Source organism: Scyliorhinus torazame, chromosome 5 (genome assembly GCF_047496885.1).
Source record: "Scyliorhinus torazame isolate Kashiwa2021f chromosome 5, sScyTor2.1, whole genome shotgun sequence".
Classification (NCBI taxonomy): Eukaryota; Metazoa; Chordata; class Chondrichthyes; order Carcharhiniformes; family Scyliorhinidae; genus Scyliorhinus; species Scyliorhinus torazame.
In genome coordinates, this window is record NC_092711.1 from 162,500,701 (window position 1) to 162,521,486 (window position 20,786).

The 20,786-nt window shown below is 49.9% G+C and overlaps 3 protein-coding genes across 3 annotated transcripts in view; 1 reads left to right on the forward strand and 2 right to left on the reverse strand.

Annotated features, from left to right (window-relative positions):
* The window catches only part of LOC140422253 (uncharacterized), a 227,500-nt gene that overhangs the window by 83,947 nt on the left and 122,767 nt on the right, over positions 1–20,786 (reverse strand). The gene's annotated exons all lie outside the window — the stretch shown is intronic.
* Positions 1–20,786, forward strand: part of LOC140422254 (uncharacterized) — a 218,947-nt gene that overhangs the window by 12,298 nt on the left and 185,863 nt on the right. The gene's annotated exons all lie outside the window — the stretch shown is intronic.
* LOC140418015 (uncharacterized) overlaps positions 15,564–20,786 on the reverse strand; it is a 111,619-nt gene continuing 106,396 nt past the window's right edge. Inside the window, exon 7 of the mRNA XM_072501446.1 lies at positions 15,564–20,266. Coding sequence (XP_072357547.1) covers positions 19,906–20,266 — 361 coding nt within the window. The 3' untranslated portion in view covers positions 15,564–19,905. The remainder of the gene's footprint in view (positions 20,267–20,786) is intronic.

The window sequence follows — 20,786 nt, forward strand, 5'->3', positions numbered from 1 at the left end:
CATCGACAAATCAGCTGTGGTCAGAGTACTTTAGACTGTACTGCGGGACGAGACCGGGGTGCCCCCTGCCCCCCCTGCTGTTTGTCCTGGCGATTGAGCCGCTTGCCATGGTGCTGAGGTAGTCTAGAAACTGGAGAGGGTTGGTCCGGGGAGGGGAAGAGCATCGGATCTCATTATATGCAGATGACTGCTTTTGTATATCGCAGATCCAGTGGAGGGGATTGCAGAGGTCATGCAGACCCTTAAGGAGTTTGGAGACTTCTCAGGATACAAGCTCAACGTTGGGAAGAACGAGCTCTTTGTGGTGCATGCGAGGGGTCAGGAGAAGAGGTTGGAGGAGCTGCCGCTCAAGAGTGTGGAGAGGAGTTTCCAGTATTTGGGTATCCAGGTGGCCAAGAGTTGGGGGGTCCTGCATAAGCTCAACTTGGTGCGGTTGGTGGACAAGGTGGGGGAGGACGTTAAGAGATGGGACGTGTTGCCACTCTCCCTGGCGGGCAAGGTGCAGTCCGTTAAGATGACGCCCCTCCCTAGGTACTTGGTCATGTTCCAGTGCCTGCCTATTCTCAATCCTAAGGCCTTTTTCAAGCGAGTGAGCAGGAGCATTATGGGATATGTGTGGGCAAGTAAGACCCCGAGGGTTAAGAGACTGTTCTTGGAGCCCAGCCGCGAGGGGGGGGTGGGCTGGCGCCGCCGAATTTGTGTAGCTACTACTGGGAAGCTAATGTGGCAATGATTCGGAAATGGGTAATGGAGGGGGAGGAGGCGGCATGGAAAAGACTAGAGGTGGTGTCATGTGTAGGTACTAGCCTGGAGGCACTGGTGACGGCACCGTTGCCGTTACATTCGACGCAGTACACCACGAGCCCGGTGGTGGAGACGACATTGAGGATCTGGGGGCAGTGGAGACGGCACAGGGGGGAGATGGGGGCCTCAATCTGGGCCCCGATACGGAACAACCACAGTCCAAAGATGTGCAGGTTAGGTGGATTGGCCATGCTAAATTGCCCTTCGTGTCCAAAATTGCCCATAGTGTTGGGTGGGGTTGCTGGGTTATGGGGATGGAGTGGAGGTGTGGGCCTTGGGTGGGTTGCTCTTTCCGAGGGCCGGTGCAGACTCGATGGGCCGAATGGCCTCCTTCTGCACTGTAAATTCTATGAAATCTATGAAACCATAGGTTTGCACCGGGCAGGATGGATGGCGGATTCCAAAGTTGGCATCGGGCGGGAATCAAAAGGATGGGGGACCTATTCATTGATGGGACTTTTGCCAGTCTGAGGGCACTGGAGGAGAAATTTGGGTTACCCCCGGGAAATGCCTTCAGGTATATGCAGGTTAGGGTGTTTGTGAGGAGGCAGGTAGGGGAATTCCCACTGCTGCCTGCCTGGAGGATCCAAGACAGGGTGATTTTGGGCGTGTGGGTCGGAGAGGGTAAGGTCTGGGCGATATACCAGGAGCTGCAGGAAGCGGAGGAAGCCTCGGTGGAGGAGCTGAAGGGCAAGTGGGAGGAGAAGCTGGGCGAGGAGCTCGCTGAGGGCCTGTGGGCTGACGCCCTGGGCAGGGTTAATTCCTCCTTGTCTTGCGCCAGGCTCAGCCTGATCCAGTTTAAAGTGGTACGCAGGGCGCATATGATTGGGGCGAGGATGTGTACGTTTTTTTGGGTAGAGGACAGGTGTGTGAGGTTCTCGGAGAGCCCAGCAAACCACGGCCATATGTTCTGGGCGTGCCCGGCGCTGGAGGGGCTTCGCAAAGGCTATGTCCAAGGTCTTTGATACTCGGGTAAAACCGAGCTGGGGGATAGCAATATTTGAGGTGTCAGACGAGCCGGGAGTACAGGAGCCGAAAGAGTCCGTAGTTCTGGCCTTTGCCTCTTTGGTAGCCCGGAGAAGGATCTTACTAATGTGGAGGGACGCGAAGCCCCCAAGCCTGGAGGCTTGGATCAATGACATGGCGAGGTTTCTCAGGTTGGAGAAGATAAAGTTTGCCTTGCGAGGGTCTGTGTAAGGCTCTCCAGACGGAGGCAACCGTTTCTAGACTTTCTCACGGAACAGTAGGTTTTGGTTTATGTAAGGGGCGTTTGCCCCATTTTTGTTCTTAATTTGTTAAATCGTTCAAGGGTTAGAGGATTAAGATGCTTTGTTTGTTGGCGTATTGTCCTGTTTATTTCTCTTTTGTATATTTTCTTTCCTTAATGGAGTGTTTTGTAAAAATTATTGAAAAACTTTGAATAAACATATTTTTTAAAAAATAAATAAATAACACAGTAATTTGCATTTATACAGCACATTTAATGCAATTAAATTTCCCAAGGTGTTTCAAAGGGACATTGTAAATCCAGGTTTCACAAATGATTTGATAAAATTGTCCAAGCTCATGATCATGTGACAGAAAATACTGCTTCTCCCTGTCTCTGCCTCCACACACTCCTCCCTATTGACTGTAACACTAATTCATCCCAATTCTCCTCCCCTGAAGATGCTGACTCTCGAGTTCAGTTTCACTCTCACCTATTGCCCTCCCCAATATGTCTAAATCGTTACACCTTAAGTTAACGGCAGCACGGTAGCACAAGTAGATAGCACTGTGGCTTCACAGCGCCAGGGTCCCAGGTTCGATTCCCTGCTGGGTCACTGTCTGTGTGGAGTCTGCACGTTCTCCCCGTGTCTGCGTGGGTTTCCTCCGGGTGCTCCGGTTTCCTCCTACAGTCCAAAGACGTGCAGGTTAGGTGGATTGGCCATGATAAAATTGCCCTTAGTGACCAAAAAGGTTAGAAGGGGTTAGTGGGTTACGGGGATGGGGTGGAAGTGAGGGCTTAAGTGGGTCGGTGCAGACTCGATGGGCCAAATGGCCTCCTTCTGCACTCTATGTTCTATGTTAACAAAACATTGTGCTAAGGGGCATCACAAAAAAATCCAGTGACTACCCACATGTACTCTGTGCTCTCCACTCCCTCTTTTCATCCCAGTCCCAGACGTTTGTAGACTGGGCTCCGGGTGGGTAATGGCGGCTGAATCTCCCATAGTCCCCAGCGCCGGGCAAACCACTCCATCCACCGTGGAGGGGGCATATCGAGAGGAGAAGAGGCGCATGCGCGGTGGTGATTATTCCCTCAGGTAAAATGAGCATCAATGACCACGTGACACCCGTTGCCCATTGTCTTCAGGCAGGCGGCCAGCAACCAATGGAAAGATTGGAGGTCCGGAAGGACTCTAGTCCTCCAGCTATTGAGAGCGGGGGATTTGTCTGGATGACATTTGAGCTTCACAAAGACTGAAGCTCCATCCTGTGCCCAAGATCTGTGCGTATAACACTTTATTTTCTCCACTTTTCCATTTCTTTTCTCATTCTGGCCTTCAATAGGTCACTTGCAGCAACGTTATATTCCAGAAGAGACAATGCTGGAAAATCTCAGGTGTGGCAGCGACTGTAAGGAGAGAAAATAGCTGACATTTAGAGTCCAGATGACCCTTTGTCAAAGCTAAAAGGCTTAGAAAGTGGGAGATATTTATACTGTAGTGTGAGGGAATGAAAGATGAGTCATAGTCGCAGAAACAAAGGAAAAAGAGTGCTAATAGCTACAGAAACCAAGGGGAAAGAGTGCTAATAGCTACAGAAACCAAGGGGAAAGAGTGCTAATGATAGTCCCCAGAGAGAATAAAAGATGTGAAAGGTCAAACAGCCGAGAAACTAAAATCAGAGGGTAAGGTGTGACAGATATAGATGTGGGGAGAAGGGGGACATGGATGGGAGAGAGGTAAAATGAGAGAAAGGGGGAAGCAAAGGGGAGAAAAGGTAAGGAAAGAGAATAAGATTGGGGGGGAAATATATATGAAGAAAGAAATAAAAGGTAAATGACAGTTTAAATGAGATGGAATGAAAACGAAAAGGGTCGAGGTGGGTAGAGCTAATCATCTGAAGTTGTTGAATTTGATGTTCAGACTGGAAGGCATGTCTAACCGAAAGATGAGATGCTGCTCCTCCAATATGCGTTGAGCTTCTCTGGAACATCGTAGCAGGCCAAGGACAGACATGTGGGCATGGGAGCAGGGTCTTGTGTTAAAATGGTGAGCAATGGGAAGGTCAGGGTCCTGAATGCACACAGACCGAAGGTGCTCAGCAAAGCGATCACCCACTCTACGTTTGGTCTCTCCGACATAGAGGAGACGACATTGGGAGCAGTGAATGCAATTAACCAAATTGAAAGGGGTGCAAGTGAAACACTGCTTAACTTGGAATGAGTGTTTTGGGCCTGGGATGTTAAGCATGGAAGAGGTAAAGGGGCAGATGTTACACCTGTGATTGCATGAGAAGGTGCCATGGGTGATGGGAGAGGTGTTAGATATGATGGAGGAGTGGACTAGACTATCCTGAAGGGAACGGTCTCTGCGGAATGCTGACAGCGGGTGGAAGGAAAGATGTGTTTGGTGGTGGCATCACGCTGGAGTTGGCGAAAATGGTGGAGGATTGTGCTTTGCATATGGAGGCTGGTGGGATGAAATGTGAGAACGAGGGTGACTCTATCCTTGTTCTGGGAGTGGCGGGGCGAGGGTAGTGGCGCGGGAGATGGACCGCATGTTGTTGAGGGCCCTGTCCACAACTGGAGGTGGGAAATCACAGTTTTTTTTTTTAATTAAATATTTTATTGAAAATTTTTGGTCAACCAACACAGTACATTGTGCATCCTTTACACAATATTATAACAACACAAATAACAATGACCTATTTTATAAACAAAAAATGAATAAATAATAAATAACAAAAATGAAAACTAGCCCTAATTGGCAACTGCCTTGTCACAAGTAACACTCTCCAAAAATATAATTTAACAGTCCAATATATAATTATCTGTAGCAACGACCTATACATACTATACAGTATATATTAACAACCCTGAGAGTCCTTCTGGTTCCTCCTCCCCCCCCCCCCCCCCCCCCCCCGATCCTGGGCTGCTGCTGCTGCCTTCTTTTTCCCATTCCGTCTATCTTTCTGCGAGGTATTCGACGAACGGTTGCCACCGCCTGGTGAACCCTTGAGCCGACCCCCTTAGGACGAACTTAATCCGCTCTAGCTTTATAAACCCCGCCATGTCATTTATCCAGGTCTCCACCCCCGGGGGCTTGGCTTCTTTCCACATTAGCAATATCCTGCGCCGGGCAAAGGCCAAAACATCGGCCTCTCTCGCCTCCTGCACTCCCGGCTCTTGTGCAACCCCAAATATAGCCAACCCCCAGCTTGGTTCGACCCGGACTCCTACTACTTTTGAAAGCACCTTTGTCACCCCCATCCAAAACCCCTGTAGTGCCGGGCATGACCAAAACATATGGGTATGATTCGCTGGGCTTCTCGAGCACCTCGCACACCTATCCTCCACCCCAAAAACTTTACTGAGCCGTGCTCCAGTCATATGTGCCCTGTGTAATACCTTAAACTGAATCAGGCTTAGCCTGGCACACGAGGACGACGAGTTTACCCTGCTTAGGGCATCTGCCCACAGCCCCTCCTCGATCTCCTCCCCCAGCTCTTCTTCCCATTTCCCTTTTAGTTCATCTACCATAGTCTCCCCTTCGTCCCTCATTTCCCTATATAGATCTGACACCTTACCATCCCCCACCCATGTCTTTGAGATCACTCTGTCCTGCACCTCTTGTGTCGGGAGCTGCGGGAATTCCCTCACCTGTTGCCTCGCAAAAGCCCTCAGTTGCATATACCTGAATGCATTCCCTTGGGGCAACCCATATTTCTCGGTCAGCGCTCCCAGACTCGCGAACTTCCCATCCACAAACAGATCTTTCAGTTGCGTTATTCCTGCTCTTTGCCACATTCCATATCCCCCATCCATTCCCCCCGGGGCAAACCTATGGTTGTTTCTTATCGGGGACCCCCCCAAGGCTCCAGTCTTTCCCCTATGCCGCCTCCACTGTCCCCAAATCTTCAGTGTAGCCACCACCACCGGGCTTGTGGTGTAGTTCCTCGGTGAGAACGGCAATGGGGCTGTCACCATAGCCTGTAGGCTAGTCCCCCTACAGGACGCCCTCTCTAATCTCTTCCACGCCGCTCCCTCCTCCTCTCCCATCCACTTACTCACCATTGAAATATTAGCGGCCCAATAATACTCACTTAGGCTCGGTAGTGCCAGCCCCCCCCTATCCCTGCTACGCTGTAAGAATCCCTTCCTCACTCTCGGGGTCTTCCCGGCCCACACAAAACCCATGATGCTTTTTTCAATCCTTTTAAAAAAAGCCTTCGTGATCACCACCGGGAGGCACTGAAACACAAAGAGGAATCTCGGGAGGACCACCATCTTAACCGCCTGCACCCTCCCTGCCATTGACAGGGATACCATATCCCATCTCTTGAAATCCTCCTCCATCTGTTCCACCAACCGCGTTAAATTTAACCTATGCAATGTGCCCCAATTCTTAGCTATCTGGATCCCCAGGTAACGAAAGTCCCTTGTTACCTTCCTCAACGGTAGGTCCTCTATTTCTCTACTCTGCTCCCCTGGATGCACCACAAACAACTCACTTTTCCCCATGTTCAATTTATACCCTGAAAAATCCCCAAACTCCCCAAGTATCCGCATTATTTCTGGCATCCCCTCCGCCGGGTCCGCCACGTACAGTAGCAAATCGTCCGCATGCAAAGATACCCGGTGCTCTTCTCCTCCCCTAAGTACTCCCCTCCACTTCTTGGAACCCCTCAACGCTATCGCCAGGGGCTCAATCGCCAGTGCAAACAATAATGGGGACAGAGGGCATCCCTGCCTTGTCCCTCTATGGAGCCGAAAATATGCAGATCCCCGTCCATTCGTGACCACGCTCGCCACTGGGGCCCTATACAACAGCTGCACCCATCTAACATACCCCTCTCCAAAACCAAATCTCCTCAACACCTCCCACAAATAATCCCACTCCACTCTATCAAATGCTTTCTCGGCATCCATCGCCACTACTATCTCCGTTTCTCCCTCTGGTGGGGCCATCATCATTACCCCTAACAACCTCCGTATATTCGTGTTCAGCTGTCTCCCCTTCACAAACCCAGTTTGGTCCTCGTGGACCACCCCCGGGACACATTCCTCTATTCTCATTGCCATTACCTTGGCCAGGACCTTGGCATCTACATTTAGGAGGGAAATAGGTCTATAGGACCCGCATTGTAACGGGTCCTTTTCCTTCTTTAAGAGAAGCGATATCGTTGCTTCAGACATAGTCGGGGCCAGTTGTCCCCTTTCCTTTGCCTCATTAAAGGTCCTCGTCAGTACCGGGGCGAGCAAGTCCACATATTTTCTATAGAATTCGACTGGGAATCCATCCGGTCCCGGGGCCTTTCCCGCCTGCATGCTCCTAATTCCTTTCACCACTTCTTCTACCTCGATCTGTGCTCCCAGTCCCACCCTTTCCTGCTCTTCCACCTTGGGAAATTCCAGCCGATCCAAGAAGCCCATCATTCTCTCCCTCCCATCCGGGGGTTGAGCTTCATATAATTTTTTATAAAATGTCTTGAACACTCCATTCACTCTCTCCGCTCCCCGCTCCATCTCTCCTTCCTCATCCCTCACTCCCCCTATTTCCCTCGCTGCTCCCCTTTTCCTCAATTGGTGTGCCAGCAACCTGCTCGCCTTCTCCCCATATTCGTACTGTACACCCTGTGCCTTCCTCCATTGTGCCTCTGCAGTGCCTGTAGTCAGCAAGTCAAATTCTACATGTAGCCTTTGCCTTTCCCTGTACAGTCCCTCCTCCGGTGCTTCCACATATTGTCTGTCCACCCTCAAAAGTTCTTGCAGCAACCGCTCCCGTTCCTTACTCTCCTGCTTCCCTTTATGTGCCCTTATTGATATCAGCTCCCCTCTAACCACCGCCTTCAACGCCTCCCAGACCACTCCCACCTGGACCTCCCCATTATCATTGAGTTCCAAGTACTTTTCAATGCACCCCCTCACCCTTAGACACACACCCTCATCTGCCATTAGTCCCATGTCCATTCTCCAGGGTGGGCGCCCTCCTGTTTCCTCCCCTATCTCCAAGTCCACCCAGTGTGGAGCGTGATCCGAAATGGCTATAGCCGTATACTCTGTTCCCCTCACCTTCGGGATCAATGCCCTACCCAGCACAAGAAAGTCTATTCGCGAGTAGACTTTATGGACATAGGAGAAAAACGAGAATTCCTTACTCCTAGGTCTGCTAAATCTCCACGGGTCTACACCTCCCATCTGCTCCATAAAATCTTTAAGTACCTTGGCTGCTGCCGGCCTCCTTCCAGTCCTGGACTTCGACCTATCCAGCCCTGGTTCCAACACCGTATTAAAATCTCCCCCCATTATCAGCTTTCCCATCTCTAGGTCCGGAATGCGTCCTAGCATCCGCCTCATAAAATTGGCATCATCCCAGTTCGGGGCATATACGTTTACCAAAACCACCGTCTCCCCCTGTAGTTTGCCACTCACCATCACGTATCTGCCCCCGTTATCCGCCACTATAGTCTTTGCCTCGAACATTACCCGCTTCCCCACTAATATAGCCACCCCCCTGTTTTTCGCATCTAGCCCCGAATGGAACACCTGCCCCACCCATCCTTTGCGTAGCCTAACCTGGTCTATCAGTTTCAGGTGCGTTTCCTGTAACATAACCACATCTGCCTTAAGTTTCTTAAGGTGTGCGAGTACCCGTGCCCTCTTTATCGGCCCGTTCAGCCCTCTCACGTTCCACGTGATCAGCCGAGTTGGGGGGCTTCCTACCCCCCCCCCCCCCCTTGTCGATTAGCCATCACCTTTTTCCAGCTCCTCACCCGGTTCCCACGCAGCTGTATCTCCCCCAGGCGGTGCGCCCCCGCCCATCCTCTCCCATGCCAGCTCCCCCCTCTCCCCAGCAGCAGCAACCCAGTAATTCCCCCCTCCTACCCCCCCCCGCTAGATCCCCCGCTAGCGTAATTACTCCCCCCATGTTGCTCCCAGAAGTCAGCAAACTCTGGCTGACCTCGGCTTCCCCCCGTGACCTCGGCTCGCACCGTGCGACGCCCCCTCCTTCCTGCTTCTCTATTCCCGCCATGATTATCATAGCGCGGGAACCAAGCCCGCGCTTCTCCCTTGGCCCCGCCCCCAATGGCCAACGCCCCATCTCCTCCACCTCCCCTCCTCCCCCCATCACCACCTGTGGGAGAGAGAAAAGTTACCACATCGCAGGATTAGTACATAAAACCCCTCTTTGCCCCCCACATTCGCCCCACCACTTTGTTCGAACGTTCTTTTTAATAACCCGCTCATTCCAGTTTTTCTTCCACAATAAAAGTCCACGCTTCATCCGCCGTCTCAAAGTAGTGGTGCCTCCCTCGATATGTGACCCACAGTCTTGCCGGTTGCAGCATTCCAAATTTTATCTTCTTTTTATGAAGCACCGCCTTGGCCCAATTAAAGCTCGCCCTCCTTCTCGCCACCTCCGCACTCCAGTCTTGATAAACGCGGATCACCGCGTTCTCCCATTTACTGCTCCGAGTTTTCTTCGCCCATCTAAGGATCATTTCTCTATCCTTAAAACGGAGGAATCTCACCACTATGGCTCTGGGAATTTCTGCTCTCGGTCCTCGCGCCATCACTCGGTATGCTCCCTCCACCTCCAACGGACCCGCCGGGGCCTCCGCTCCCATTAACGAGTACAGCATCGTGCTCACATATGCCCCGACGTCCGCTCCCTCCACACCTTCAGGAAGACCAAGAATTCTCAGGTTGTTCCTCCTTGCGTTGTTTTCCAGTGCCTCCAACCTTTCCACACATCGTTTCTGATGTGCCTCCTGCGTCTCCGTCTTCACCACCAGGCCCTGTATATCGTCCTCATTCTCGGCTGCCTTTGCCTTCACGACCCGAAGCTCCCGCTCCTGGGTCTTTTGTTCCTCCTTTAGCCCTTCGATCGCCTGTAGTATCGGGGCCAACAGCTCTTTCTTCATTTCCTTTTTGATCTCTTCCACACAGCATTTCAAGAACTCTTGTTGTTCAGGGCCCCATGTTAAACTGCCACCTTCCGACGCCATCTTGGTTTTTGCTTGCCTTCCTTGCCGCTGTTCTAAAGGATCCACTGCAATCTGGCCACTCTCTCCTCCTTTTTCCATCCGTATCCAGGGGGGATTCCCTTCTGGTTTACCGCACAGTGTTTTTAGCCGTCAAAATTGCCGTTGGGGCTCCTATCAAGAGCCCAAAAGTCCGTTTCACAGGGAGCTGCCGAAACGTGCGACTCAGCTGGTCATCGCCGCACCCGGAAGTCCTATGATTATTTCTTATCGGGGACCACACTGAGGCTCCCGTCATTCCCCTATGCCGTCTCCACTGCCCCCAAATTTTCACTGTTGCCTCCACCACTGGACTTGTGGTGTATTTCTTCGGGGACAACGGCGCCGTCGCCAGTGCTTGTAGGCTGGTTCCTTTGCAGGACGCCATCTCCAATCTCTTCCACGCCGCTCCCTCCCCTTCTCCCATCCACTTACACACCAATGAGATGTTGGCGGCCCAATAGTACTCACTTAAGCTCAGTAGTGCCAGTCCCCCCCTATCCCTGCTACGCTGCAAAAACCCCTCCTCACTCTCGGGGTCTTCCCAGCCCACACAAAACTCATAACACTTTTCTCGATTTTCTTGAAAAAAGCCTTCGTGACCATCACCGGGAGGCACTGAAACACAAAAAGGAATCTCGGGAGGACTACCATTTTGACCGCCTGCACCCTACCCACCAGTGACAGGGGCACCATGTCCCATCTCTTAAAATCCTCCTCCATCTGTTCCACCATTCGTGCTAGATTAAGCCTATGTAGGGTTCCCCAACTCGTGGCTATCTGAATCCCTAAGTACCGGAAATCTCTTGCTACCTTCCTCAGCGGTAGATCATCTATTCCCCTGCTCTGCTCCCCCGAATGCACCACAAACAACTCACTCTTCCCCATATTCAATTTATACCCCGAGAATTCCCCAAACTCCCTGAGTGTCCGCATTATCTCTGGCATCCCCTCCACCGGGTCCGCAACATACAGCAATAAGTCATCTGCATACAATGATACCCGGTGTTCTTCTCCTCCCCTGAGTACACCTCTCCGCTTCCTGGAGCCCCTCAGTGCTATGGCCAGGGGCTCAATTGCCAATGCAAACAGTAACGGAGACAGGGGACACCCCTGCCTCGTCCCTCTGTAAAGACGGAAGTAGTCAGACCTCTGCCTGTTCGTGACCATACTTGCCACCGGGGCCCTATATAGCAGTTGTACCCATTCAATAAACCCTTCTCCAAAGCCAAATCTCCTCAACACTTCCCACAGATAATCCCACTCCACTCTGTCGAATGCTTTCTCGGCGTCCATCGCCACCACTATCTCCGCCTCCCCCTCTGGTGGGGGCATCATCATCACCCCTAGTAGCCTCCGTATGTTCGTGTTCAGCTGTCTCCCCTGAACAAACCCAGTTTGATCCTCGTGGACCACCCCCGGGACACAATCCTCTATCCTCGTCGCCATCACCTTGGCCAGGAGCTTCGCATCTACATTCAAAAGAGAAATGGGCCTGTAGGACCCACACTGCAGCGGGTCTTTTTCCTTCTTCAAAAGTAGCGATATCCTCACCTCCGACATGGTCGGGGGCAACTTCCCCCTTTCCCTGGCCTCATTAAAGGTTCTCGTCAAGAGCGGGGCCAGTAGGCCCATATATTTCCTATAGAATTCCACCGGGAACCCATCCGGTCCCGGGGCCTTCCCCGCCTGCATGCTCCCAATCCCCTTTACCACCTCCTCCATCTCAATCTGTGCTCCCAGTCCCGCCCTCTCCTGCTCCTCCACCTTTGGGAATTCCAGCTGATCCAGGAAACACATCATTCCCTCCTTCCCTTCCGGGGGCTGAGCCTTATACAACCTCTCATAGAATGTCTTGAACACCCCGTTTACTCTCTCCGCTCCCCGTTCCATCTCTCCCTCCTCATCTCTCACCCCACCTATCTCCCTCGCCGCTCCCCTCTTCCTCAATTGGTGGGCCAGTAGCTGACTCGCCTTCTCTCCATACTCATACTGTACACCCTGTGCCCTCCTCTACTGTGCCTCCGCCTTACCCGTGGTCAGCAGGTCAAATTCCACATGTAACCTTTGTCTTTCCCTGTACAGTCCCTCCTCCGGTGCCTCTGCATATTGCCTGTCCACCCTCAGAAGTTCTCTCAACAATCGCTCCCTTTCTTTACCCTCTTGCTTCCCTGTATGTGCCCTTATGGATATCAGTTCCCCTCTGACCACCGCCTTCAACGCCTCCCAGGCCACTCCCACCTGAACCTCTCCGTTGTCATTAAGCTCCAAGTACCTTTCGATACACCCCCTCACCCTTAGACATACCCCACATCCGCCAATAAGCCCATATCCATTCTCCAGAGTGGGTGCTGTTCTTTTTCCTCTCCTACCTCCAGATCTACCCAATGCGGAGCGTGGTCCGAAATGGCTATGGCCGTATACTCCGTCCCTGTCACCTTCGGAATCAGTGCCCTTCCCAAGACAAAATCGTCTATCCGTGAATATACCTTGTGAACATGGGAGAAAAATGAGATCTCCTTACTCCTAGGCCTAATAAATCTCCAGGGGTCTACTCCTCCCATCTGCTCCATGAAGTCCTTGAGCACCCTGGCCGCTGCCGGCCTCCTCCCAGTCCTGGACCTCGACCGGTCCAGCCCTGGATCAAGCACCGTTTTGAAGTCCCCCCCCATTACCAACTTTCCCACCTCCAGGTCCGGGATACGCCCCAACATACGCCTCATAAAGTTTGCATCATCCCAGTTCGGGGCGTATACGTTCACCAGAACCACCGCCTCCCCTTGCAATCTGCCACTCACCATCACATATCTACCCCCACTATCCGCCACTATGGTCTTTGCCTCAAACAGTACCCGTTTCCCCACTAGGATAGCCACCCCCCTATTCTTTGCATCTAAACCCGAATGAAACACCTGCCCCACCCATCCTTTACGTAGTCTGACCTGGTCTATCAGTTTCAAGTGCGTCTCCTGCAACATAACCACATCTGCCTTTAATTTCTTTAGGTGTGCGAGTACCCGTGCCCTTTTAATCGACCCGTTCAGCCCTCTCACGTTCCACGTGATCAGCCGGGTTGGGGGGCTCTTTACCCCCCCTTGTCGACTAGCCATCCCCTTTTTTAACCCAGCTCCTCACCCGGTTCCCACGTACCTGTATATCCCACTGACGGTGCCCCCACCCCCCGTCTCGACCACCCCGTCCCATAACAGCTCCCCCTTCTCCTTAGCAGCAGCAACCCAGTTAACTCCCCCCCTCCACTAGATCCCCCTCTAGCGTAGTTGCACCCCCCATGTTGATCCCAGAAGTCATCGAACTCTGGCTGACCTCGGCTTCCCCCTTTGCCCTCGGCCCCTCACTGTGCGAGGCCCCCTCCTTCCTGCGTCCCTGTTCCCGCCACAATTATCATAACGCGGGAGCAAAGCCCGCGTTTCCCACTCAGCCACGCCCCTAATGGCGCATTTCCCTTCTCCTTCCCCTTTCCTTCCCACCGGCGCCCACAGTTCCTCATGCTCCCCCCTCCCCCCCAACGAGGGGGAGAGAAAAGTTACAGGGTCGAAGGATTAACAAATTGAGAAAATCATCCCCCCCTTCCCCTTCCTCGTCCCACATAATCACTCCACCACTTTATCCCAGAAGCTCTTTCTCTCGCCAGACTATTCCAGCTTCTCGTCCACAATGAATGTCCACGCCTCTTCTGCCGTCTCAAAGTAGTGGTGCTTCCCTTGGTGTGTGACCCACAGTCTCGCCGGTTGCAACCTTCTTTTTGTGAAGCACCGCCTTAGCCCGATTGAAACTTGCACCAAAACATCTTTTAATTTAAAGTACCTAATTCATGTTTTTTCCAATTAAGGGCCAATTTAGTATGGCCAATCCTCTTACCCTGCACATATTTGGGTTGTGGGAATGAGGTCCACGCAGACACGGGGATTTTGTGCAAACTCCACACGGAGCGAACCTGGGTGCTCAGCGCCGTGAAACTAGACAGATTTCTGATTGACGAGGCAGTTGAGCGTCATGGGGAGCAGGTCGGAAAATGGACTGAAAGATAAGATGAGGAGTGAATTCTTCACTTGAGGATGTGGTGAAGTTTTGGAATTCTCTACTCCAGAAGACTGTGGAGCCTCAGTCATCAAGTATTTTCAAGATCGTGATTGATAAGTTTCGAGATGTTGAAGTCACCAAGGGATATGGGGGATAGTGTGGAGAAATGGTGCTGAGGTAGATCGGCCATTGGGCTCATTACAGGGTTGAGCAAGTTCAATGGGCCAAATGGCTGACTGCAGCTCCTATTTGTTATGGTCGCTGTGTCCAGGACTGGAAACCATGAACATGGATCTGTCAATCAGTCTGAATCAGCACCTTCAGGAAAATTGGGAGGGTCAATATTAGATACAGCAGAGTGAGAATGGAGGGAGAGTGTGTGGGATGGAGATTTACAGCTTTTGGGGAATGAGTGGAAAGAATGTTCCAGAGGAACTAGAATTGTCTGTTCTGAATTTCTATCCTGTACTGACAGTGATGTATTTTGTAAATTGTTTTAACAGGAGATTCGAAGAGGACGAATTACAGACAGAAATCTAAAACATGTTGTCTGGATCTGACAGTCACTCAATTCCTTGGTACCTGAATATCATTTGCCTTCGAATCGAGAAGGACAAATGCTGGTCTTATCTGTCAGCTTCAAAAGATTTTAAAAGATCAGTGTGACTGGAAAAGCACCGAGACACACACGCCCGAGTGAGAGTGTTCCAGAGCACTGACTGTGGAAAGAGCTTTAACCAGTTACACAGCCTGAAAAAACATCGCACTATTCACAGCAGGAAGAGACCATTCACGTGTTCTCTGTGTGGGTAAGGCTTCAATTGCCTGACCTAGGGAGAGACAAGGAGACCCAAAACATGGAGAAACAGTAGAAATGCCGGAACTGTGGTAAGGGATTCAAAGCCCCATCTGCACTGGAAGCTCATTGGCACATTCACACTGGGGAGAGGCCATTCAGCTGTTCTCGGTGTGGGAAGAGATTCAGACATTTATCCACCCTGCAGAGACATCACCGAGTTCACACTGGGCAGAAACCGTTCACCTGCTCTAAATGTGGGAAGGGATTCACTCAATTATCCAGCCTGTAGAGGCACAAGTGGGTTCACAGTTGGGAGAGGCCATTCATCTGCTCTCTGTGTGGGAAGGGATTCTGTGAATCATCCACACTGCGGAGACACCAGCGAGTTCACACTGGGGAGAGGCCGTTCACCTGCTCTCAGTGTGGGAAGGGATTCGGTGTTTCCTCGTACCTGCTGAGACACCAACAAGTTCACAATTGATTACAGGGGTTGGATTCTGTTGTTATTGTTTCTGCTCTCAATTACACCCAGGACTGCATTTCGTTCATTCTGACATTGGTGAAGTGGGAGGGTCGGAGGGCTTCTTTCTGCTGGACTGGCCGGTCTCACGACTTTGCCTCCAATGGACTCCAGTAACGAGAAAAATTAAAGATTCCATTAGGTCAAAGGAAGAGGCTCATTGATCGATTACAGATTTATTGCTTCACTGATTTATTGGTACCTTGAAGAATCGATGCAGTATAATTCTGAAATTCAGTATACATACAGACAGAAAATGGAATATCCACAAGGCAAAGTCAATGTTTCAGATAAAATATGAGTATTGCTGTACAGCAACTTAATATGTGTCAGAATCTAACACTGCTTCACGAAAAGTTGCATAAAAGCCCTCGTAACGAATAAACCATTGTTCTACAAATACATCTAGTAACGAAAAAGTATTGCAGCCTTAGCAACAGAAACATTTACAAATATCGCAAAACCTTAGCAACAAGCAAGGTTAATGCAGAACACCTTATCTTCAGAGGATTGGTACACATGGCGGGAGCATGTAGACATTTAATTAATTTGATTGGTCATTACTTAAGATTTATTAATGTCTATGTCTGGATAACAAATCATGCTCCAAGTGGCAGAGAGTTTTTTGAATAGATCAGGAAGCCTCAGCTGAGAATTTGAAACCAATAAGGGGTTAGACCATTGATAAAAAAAATTTAAGAATAAGTTTTCATGATTAAAGTTTGTTCTGTATTCATGCTTTAAGAAATTCTGAACCATCTATTGATTTCCTAATATTGTCTTATGTTTTCGTTTCATTCTCTTTATGATTTGATGTTTTATTTGATCTAAGTTTTGATTCATTTTTAGTAAGAGAATCAAGGTGGATAATTAGCAATAAAATTGTATTTTTGGACACCTCCGATCAACCAGATCTTGGGCTGTTATTTGAAGATATAATAAGAGATCTTTTCACTCATAAAGTTGCCAAAATAAGTGTAACCCTGATGATTGGAAACTTGTCTTAGAATTCAGCAAAGGAAGATCAAGGAACTCATCAAGAGAAAATTGAATATGAGAGAAAACTGGCTAGAAACATTTTAAAAAATGACAGGAAAAGCTCCTATAAGAATGTGAAAAGGAAAAGATTAGCAAGGACCAATATGGGTCCATTCCAGGCAGAGATAGGAGAGTTTACAATGGGGTACAATGAAATGGCAGAGAAACTAAACAATGTGTGTCTGTCTTCATGGAGGACATGAAATTGTCCCAAAGATGCGAGAGAACCAACGGACTAGTGAGCACGAGGAACTGAAGGAGATTAATATTAGTGAAAAAGTAGTACTGGAGAAATTAATGTGGTTGAAAGTTAATAAATCCCCAAAAGCTGCTGCTCTACATCCCAGAGTGTTGAAAGAGGCGGCTGTAGAGATAGTGGATACATTGGTGATCATCTTTCAAAATTCTATAGATTCTGGAATAGTCCCTGCAGATTGGAAGGTGGTAAATGGTGGTAACTATTTAAGGAGAGAGAGAGAAAACGGGGAACCACAGACCCATGAGCCTTGCATCAGTAGGAGGGAAAATGCTATAATTTATTATAAAGGTTGTGATAACAGACGAATTAGGAGCAGGAGCAGGCCACTCGGCCCCTCAAGCTCCACCATTCAATACATTCCCGGCTGATTTGATTGTCACCTCAACTCCACATTCCCGCCGACCCCCCGATAACCTTGTTTAACCAGAATCTATCCAGCTCCGCATTAAAAATATTCAAAGACTCTGTTCCACTGCCCTTTGAGGAAGAGAGTTCCAAAGACTCACGACCCTCGGAGAGAAAAAAGTTGTCCTCTGCCTTAAATGTGCAAGTTATTACTTTTAAAGTGACTCCAATTTCTAGATTCTCCCACAAGAGGAAACAACCTTTCCACATCCACCCTGTCAAGGCCCCTCAGGGTCTTATACGCTTCAATCAAGTCACCTAAACTCCATCGGACACAAGCCCAGCCTGTCCAATCATTCCTCATAAGACCAGCCTCCAATCCAGGTATGAGTCCAGTAAACCTTCTCTGAACTGCTTCCAACACATTTACATCATTCCTGAAATGAGAGCAATACTGTCCACTGTGCTCCAGATGTGGTCTCACCAATGTCCTGTATAACTGAAGCATAACCTCCCTACTTTTGTATTCAATTCTCCTCACAATAAACAATAACATTCTATTAGCTTTCCTAATTACTTGCTGTACCTGTATACTTGCCTTTTGTGATTCATGCTCTTGGACTCCCAGATCCCTCTGAATCTCAGAGCTCTGCAATCTCTCACCATTTCGATAAGAAGCTTTTTTATTCTTCTGGCCAACATGGACAATTACACATTTTCCCACAAGATTCTCCATTTGGCAGATCTTATCCCACTCACTTAACTGATCTGTATCACTTTGTAACCTCTTTATGTCCTCTTCACAATTTACTTTCCCACCTATCTTTATATAATCGGCGCAGGAGTGTCCCCTGGTTCTAGACTCCCCAACCAGGGGAAACATCTCACCTGCATCTTCCCTGTCTATCCCTTTTTGGATTTTGTAAGTTTCAATGAAATCCCCTGTCATTCCCTGAAACTCCAAAGAAAAGAGGCCTAGTTTCCCCAATCTCCTTTCATAGGACAGTCCTGCCAAACCCGGAACAAGTCTGGTGAAACTTTGCTGCTGTTCCTCTGTGGCAATACCTTTCCTAAGGTCAGGGGAGTAAAACTGCACACATTACTCCAGCTGTGGTCTAAGCATTTCATAATGATCGATGTCAAGGCCATCGAATGGTATTCATTGAGGCACGTTGCCTGGTTCTTCTTTGGCACCGGTATGATGGTGGTCTTCTTGAAGCAGGTGGGAACCTCAGAACGGAGTAGGGAGAGGTTGAGGATGTCCGCGAACACACCCGCCAGTTGGTCCACCTAGGATCTGAGTGCACGACCATGGATCCCGTCAGGACCTGTCGCTTTCCGAGGGTTTACTTTCAAGAAGGCCAATCTGACTTTGGACGCTGTGATGATAGGTATGGGTGTGTCGAAGGCTGCTGGGGCAGATGACAACGGTTTGTTGGTTTCCTGTTCGAAATAAGCATAGAATAAATTGAGTTCATCGGGACGGGGTGCGCTGTTACCAAAGATTCTACTCGGCTTTGATTTTTTAGCCCATGATGTTGTTTAAGCCTTGCCACAATCGATGAGAGTCCATGATTCTAGCTTAGTCGGGTATTGTCTCTTGGCATCCCTGTTGGCTTTGCGAAGGTCGTAGCTAGATTTTTTTTGTAAAGGTCAGGATCGCCTCTCTTGAACTCCTCACACCTGGCCTTTAGCAGGGAGTGAATCTGCCGATTAAACCACGGTTTCTGGTTGGGTAACGTACGTACTACCTTCTTTGACACACAATCTTCTACACACTTGCTGATGAAGTCTGTGGTGGTGCTGGCATACCCGTTTAGGTTAGTTGCTGTGTTCTTGAATATGGACCAGTCACTGACTCCAAGAAAGTTGTGTCGGAGCTCTTCTGTTGCCTCAGACCAGCATTTGCACAACCTTCTTAACCGGATTCTCTCGCTTAATTTACTGCTTGTATGCCGGGAGAAGGAGTACCATCTTGTGGTCCGATTTTCCAAAGTGCAGTCAGGATGGATCATCAGGCGCCCTTGATGTTTCTGTAGCAGTAGTCAAGGATGTTGGGGTCCCTGTCGGGACAGGAGATGTGTTGGTGGAATTTTGGCAGTCCACTCTGGAGGTTGGCCTGGTTGAAGTCCCCGGCCACGATGAACAAGGCCTCTGGGTATTCTGCTTCATTGTTATTTATAGCGGTTACAATTCATCAAGCGCCTTCTTCACTTCCGCCTGGGGTGGGATGTAGACCGCCGTGATGATGGCAGAAGTGAACTCCATGGAAGGTAGTATGGACGGCACTTCACAGTCGGGTATTCCAGATCGGGAAGCAGGAGTTCGCCAGGGTCGCCACGTCCGAGCATCAGGAGGTGTTGACGAGGAGGCAAACCCCTCCACCCACTCTAGGTTCAGTCCTGGATGCGATTAACAGCAGAAGCTAACCCGACATCACTCGTGAACCCTTTGGTGTCTCAGCATGTTGGACGACTGAGTGAATCCCTCCCCACAGTGAGAGCAGGTGAATGGCTTCTTTCCAGTGTGGACTCGTTGGTGTGTCAACAGGGCAGATGAATCACTCAATCTCCTCCCACAATCAGAGCAGGTGAATGAAGTGTGAACTCGCTGGTGTCTCCGCAGTGTGGATGATGTTTGAAACCTCTTTGTGCAGTGAGAGCAGCTGAACAGTTTCTCCTCAGTGCAAATGCGTTGGTGTTCCATCAGTACCCGAGAGCTTTTAAACCCACTCCCACAGTCGGAGCATTTAAAGGGTCTTTCATTGGTGTGAGTGACATTGTGGCTCAGGAAGTGATGACCGAGTGAATCTTTTCCCAGTCGGAGAGGTGAACAGGCTCTCCCCGGTGTGAGCTTGCTCGTGTTTCATCAGGTTGGAGAAGGTTCTAAAGCTCTTTGTGCAGTGTGGATGCGCTGGTGGGACATCAGTCGCTGTGAGCTTTTGAAACCCCTCCTACAGTCAGAGCATTTAAAGGGCCTGCTCTTGGTGTGAGTGACATAATGGCTCAGCAGGTTGGATAATTGAGTGAATCCCTTATCACACACAGAGCAGATGAACGGCTTCTCCCCGGTGTGAACTCGCTGGTGTGCCTGCAGGTTGGATAACCGAGTGAATCCCTTATCACACACAGTGCAGGTGAATGGCCTTTCCCCAGTGTGAACTCGCTGGTGTCTCTGCAGGCTGGATAACTGAGTGAATTCCTTCCCACAGTCAGAGCAGGTGAACGGCCTCTCCCCAGTGTGAACTCGTTCATGTCTCCGCAAGTTGCCAATGTCAGTGAATCCCTTTTCACACTGGGAGCAGGGAAAAGGCCTCTCTCCAGTGTGACTGCGTTGATGCCTTTCCAGCTCGTGCGGGGTTATGAATCCCTTCCCACACACAGAGCAGGTGAATGGTCTCTCTCCAGTGTGACTGCGTTGATGCCTTTCCAGTCCGTATGGGCCTTTGAATCCCTTCCCACAATCCTCACATTTCCATGGTTTCTCCATGGTCCGGATGATCACATTGGATGATCAGTTGAAGCCTCGTCCACACACACAACACGTACACAGTCTCTCCCTGATGTGAATGGTGTAGTATTTTTTCAGATCGTGTAACTGGTTAAAGCTCTTTCCACAGTCAGTGCTCTGTAACAGTCTCACATGGGAGTGTGTGTGTGTGTGTGTGTGTCCCAGTGCTTTTCCAGACACACCGATGTTTAAAATCTCTTGAAGCAGTTAGAATGGACAAACATTTCTCCTTCTAGATT